This window comes from Nestor notabilis, unplaced genomic scaffold (genome assembly GCF_000696875.1).
Source record: "Nestor notabilis isolate BGI_N333 unplaced genomic scaffold, ASM69687v1 scaffold18362, whole genome shotgun sequence".
Lineage (NCBI taxonomy): Eukaryota > Metazoa > Chordata > Aves > Psittaciformes > Psittacidae > Nestor > Nestor notabilis.
The window spans coordinates 64,127-69,165 of NW_009919902.1; the positions used below are offsets into that span (position 1 = coordinate 64,127).

At 44.1% G+C, this 5,039-nt stretch overlaps 1 protein-coding gene across 1 annotated transcript in view; it reads right to left on the reverse strand.

Moving 5' to 3' along the window:
- LOC104402551 (zinc finger protein 608-like) overlaps nt 1–3,046 on the reverse strand; it is a gene marked incomplete at its 3' end in the record, with an annotated part of 34,416 nt that extends 31,370 nt beyond the window's left edge. Inside the window, exons 1-2 of the mRNA XM_010010453.1 lie at nt 2,162–3,046; nt 252–341 (exon numbers count right to left, since the gene is read on the reverse strand). Coding sequence (XP_010008755.1) covers nt 252–341; nt 2,162–3,046 — 975 coding nt within the window. The remainder of the gene's footprint in view (nt 1–251; nt 342–2,161) is intronic.
- Between the last annotated feature and the right edge of the window lie 1,993 nt (nt 3,047–5,039).

Genomic DNA, 5,039 nt, shown 5'->3' on the forward strand with positions numbered 1-5,039 from the left:
CTCAATCTGCATGCCATCCCATTTACATCGTACATAGGATTACTCGTATGTACAGGGATTCTTCATGCAGTTTCCTGTATGAGAGTGAAAAGAACACAAAACTGGGAGAAACCACACCACTCTAATCTCTGTTGCCATGACAGCAGCCTTTGAGATACTGAAATGTTCAGATTGCCAGCTAAACAAAATTGTTGAATGTGAACATTTGGCTGAGAGATTAAAAGGCTAAGGGGGTTGCAAAAGGGCAGTACCTCCCACATTCCAGGCAGCCACTGAATCCAATCAAATAGCTCTGACTCTTTAACCACAGCCATTGTGAAGGCCGGATTAGGGCAATTTATCTAGATAGTTAAAACAGATTAGAGAACTGCAATTTGAAGACTATTGGCAACAGAAGTAAATGCCTACTGTACTGAGTTAATAAAGAGACCATGAGATTTTAGGACATCTTTCCACCATGCACAGAACTCTTCATAAATCAAAGCACTAACATACACACATGAAATACAGCAACCTGAACTCTCATCTGCATTTAGAAAAGGTCACAAGGCTCATTCAAATTCATCTCTAATATGCTATCTTAAAAGCAGCAATATGCATACAATATGAAATTTAATTTGTTCCTTGCCTTGAACAGAAGCCCTTGAAATTATCTTCCACTTTTAACAAGTATCAGGTGTCACAAACACCCAAATCTAATCCTCCAGCGGATTTAAATAGTACATAGCCTTCAACACGACCAAACGACAAAAAAAAAAAAAAGAGCCAGTAACAGGTCGTGGAAAGACTTAACTTCTCCCTGTGACCTCCAGCCCTCCCAGACACTTGCAGACCATACAGTTAACACTGACCGAAAAGTCTTCCCATTGCTGAACATTCATCCTGGGAAGTTGTTAAAGCAAGTAATTTAAGACAAACAGCTGACAATAAAGTCACAATCTAACACTCTGAGATTGTTCAGTGGGTGGGCAACAGGCAGTTTGCTTTATTTTTCAAGGCAGACCAGGTTATCTTTGTTTTACAACCTGTAGAATTCATCAGACTTGTAATCTCGGAGCAAACACTCGCCCCAAGGTCCCCCAGAAGGCACCTTCTGCCCTACAGACAGAAGAATTCCCACTGGCACGAGAATCTCCTTGAACCAGCAGTCAGCAAAAGACACGCTCTCCTTCCACCCTTCCTGAAGAAGAGTCATGGCCATCTACTCTGAGAAAAAGCATCCTTCATAATGTAACAGAAAATAAGAAAAACACACACCCTCATCTGATTTCTTTCATACGTTTCAACCACTCAATAAAGGAGTAGTTCACATATGAGAGCTTGCTCAGACAGGAAAGCCCCCCCAGACAGGAGACAAACTGCTCCGCTCTGTTCCAAAAGCTGCTTTGCACACACACATTTCAGCACAAGGTGCATTCCCCTCCTCCCAGCCTTCTCCTTGCAGAGACAGGCACTGCCTGTCTGCTGGCTTCTTCCTCCCTGTCCTCCACACCAGCTTCTGGGGCCTCTGGGCTGCTGCTGTATCACAGAAGCCCTCCTGTATAACAAGCATCCTGTGTCTCCAGTAAAAAGCAACGACGGAGCCCAGGTCTCTGCCAATGCCTCCTGTTTTGCCCCTCAAGCACAATCTCAGCTCCAGACAAAAGAAGTCCCTTCTGCCTTTAGACTCCAGGAAAGGAATGGTCACGAATGCCCACTGGTGTTGTGGAAAAGTGTCAGCACAATACGGGACTTGCTGGTGCTCCTGCAGCCTGAGCTATACACCCCCCTAGGCAAACACAGATCTCCATCCTGCAAACACGTGCCATCCCACTGGTACCAACACTGCTGCTCTCTGCTACAACCAGGGACAGCTCAGTCAGGGCCATCTCCAGGTCTCTCCTTCTGGGTGAGTGCTATCAACAGGAACAGGCAAAACAGAAACATTCTCCAGGTCCAACGACAGGGAGAAGATAATGAAGAGCAGTACACTCAGAACATGGTGTCTTCGGTCTAGGGAAGAGGTCTTGGTGTTTCTTTTTTTAAGGGAAATTGGAAGAACAGATGCATATCACAAATACACAGCAAAGAGGACAAAGGAGCAAAACACAGAGTTGTTGGACATTTTTTAGAGACACAGGGACACACAGAAGAGCAGACGTGGAGAGGAGCTTTGTCCTACCTTTTCTGTTTTCAGTTTCTTGATTCGCCTGTGGCTCTCCTCCTCCTCCTCTTCCTTCTTTACCAAAATAGAGTTCCCCATTAGCCCTGAATCCGGGGTATTTTTGCTCACCTCCCCCATGGCAGAGGAGGTGCATTGGAAGGGGCTGCTGCTTCCACCACCACCTCCCTTGGCCCCGAAGCCATAGAGGTGCCCAGGGGAAGCCTGGCTGCTGCCACCCCCACTGCCGTTGGGGTGGCCCTGCTGCAGGTCATGCTGCTTGTCCTTCCTGGATTTTCCCGCATCCTTATCCCTCTTGGAGCCTCTGCTGCCCGGGGCTTTACCTGGTTTCTCCTCTTTGTTTTTCCCACAAGAGGCAATGGTGGTGGTGTTGCTGGTGTTATTATTGCCGTTTGGGTTACTGCTCATGCTTTGACCCAGTGCTGAATTCATGCCAGTTGCCTCTCCAGGGCGCCCTTGGACTTCCTGCCTCTTGCCAGCACTGCTGATCTCAGGAATCCCATACAAGGCAGCAGAAGGCAGAGATTTATTAGCATCCTTAGAAGTTTTACTCCTTTTCACTTTTGATTTGCTAGTCTCTTTGTGAGAGGAATTCCCCTGGGGAGCTGAGGGCTGAACAGAAGCAAATTTTAGGCCATCAGCTAAGGCTGAGGTAGCATTTGACCCACTGGAAGTCAGACCCCCACAATCCTTGGAGCTGGTGTTGCTGCTGCTGGTGGTATTAGTAGAATTATTCATCTCAAATTTCTGTCTGTCCTTCTCCAAATCGGCATCCAAATCGATTATTAAATTCCCAACACCAATTTCCCAATCATCGCCACTGTCGTAAGTGTCAACCGCATTTGGATCCACACCTTTTCCTGCAGTAGAAGTGTTCAATGACATCCTGAAGATGAGATCTCTAGAGTCAAAATCCGATGAACTTTCCTTCGGAGATGTGAGGACATTCGTTTATCTCCGCTTGGCTCTCTTAAGTTCAACTCTTCCTGTCTTCCTCCCCAGGTGTGACTACATTCACAACCTGCAGTCCATGTCCACCTTATCCTGTGAGGAGGGGAAAAGTCGAGTATTTATTGTCTGAGTGTAACCAGAATATAATAGGATTAATAAAAAGGGGGCGAGGTAGAGGCGGTCAAAATTATTCACCATTGTCACATTTCTTCCTCAAGTTTGTTAAATGGGAGGCAATGGCTGTGATATTTTTATAGTAAGCATCTTTAATCTACTTTGCATACCAACACCCACAACCTCCCTTAAAAAGTCATGTCCAGGGGAAAAAAATAAAACATAAAACAAAAAAACAGAAAAACCAAACAAACACACCAAAAAACCCCAAAACAAACAAACACCAAAAAACCTCTAGTATTTAAATCCACAAAGCTCAGGAAATACAGTCTTAGAAGTGGTGCCTAGCTGTTGGCGCACATATTGTAATCTAACCCGTTGGACCACCACCTAGGCACGAAAGGGAGAAAAAAAAGGAAGAACACAGATTCACTCTTCACAGCATTCCATGGATTTTGTGGCTTTAACCAGACCCTTGAAGTTCTGTGACTCTCCTGTATTATCTTTTACCCCCCTTACACTAAATCTGTTGGGGTAGGGGTAGAGGGAGCGCTAAGGGAAGTGGGAAACCTCGTTTTCCTTGCCACAATACAGCTTCTGTCAAAAAACAACAACCTACAAACACAAACGTTTACTGGAAAATATTCAACTCCATAGGTTAAAAAAAAAAAAAAAAGGAAAAGAAAAGAAAAAGAAAAATGTCTTTTCTTTAAAAAAAACTCTGTAATCTCCAGACAACAGTTCCAAAAGCAGTTCTAATGTACTCCTAGGTCACACAATTCTTAGCTCTGTTAAATATAGTATTACTGACTGTACAGGAAACTGATTAAGACATACACTTTAAGTGATCTGCACCAAGGTGGCCTCAGTGACCGCAAATGAGTGTGTGTTTGACAAAGCTTAGTTAAAACGATTTTTAAAGGGATCTCTCCCTTCTACAGTCGACTGTCGAAATATTTATACATATATATTCATAATGCTTACCTTTAGTCCTTTATCATTTTTTAATTAAACCAGCAAATCAAAATGCTGTTCCCACTCGTCTCAGCAACAACTCTGTGCCTCATTTTACTTAAAGAGCAAGTGATCAAGAAGTAGAACGCAAGTATCATCTCAGCCAGTATAAATCGGTCAGTAACATATCTCCCCCTACTTTGGCACACGGATCAGAAGTCCTTTTTGTTTGTTTGTTTAGATATTTTTTCCTCCTTGTTTAAAGAAAAAAAAAAAGAAAAAATGCTGAGCCTCACAACTTTACCAGCTGGTAGGTATTATTTCACATTCAGAACTGAAGCATCAAGGACCAGATTTTTGTTTGTTTGCTTGCTTTTCCTGAATAAGCACCGAGAAGTAATAATCATCAGAGTGATTTAAAAAAAAAAAAAAAAAAATGTTTCCCCAACTTCACACTCCGTCTTCGGCTCCGGACCTGGAAGCCATCCTGATCAGTAAGTAATGATCCCATGAAACAAACCTACAGGCGCCCGGGTGTTACAAGACAGAATGTGCTAACATCGGGATAAATTAGTGAAAGGGAGGAAGGAAAAAAAGAAGAAGAAAGGACTGAAAATCTGGGCTGGATTCCGCCTGTTAGTTGGGAAGTGGCATTTTTTTCGCCCGTCCTGACAGATCTGATTTCTTGAAGTAACTTGAGGGGAAACGAGGGGAGGGAGGGAGAAGCGAGGGGGGAGCGAGGAAGAGGAGGAGGAGCGGGAGGGGGGGAATCACTGATCTGATAAACCGGTTATCAAAACATTTTGTGGGAGTGGAGGAAGGACAGCGTGCTCTCTAACGAAGTGTATTTTCCCAGGGA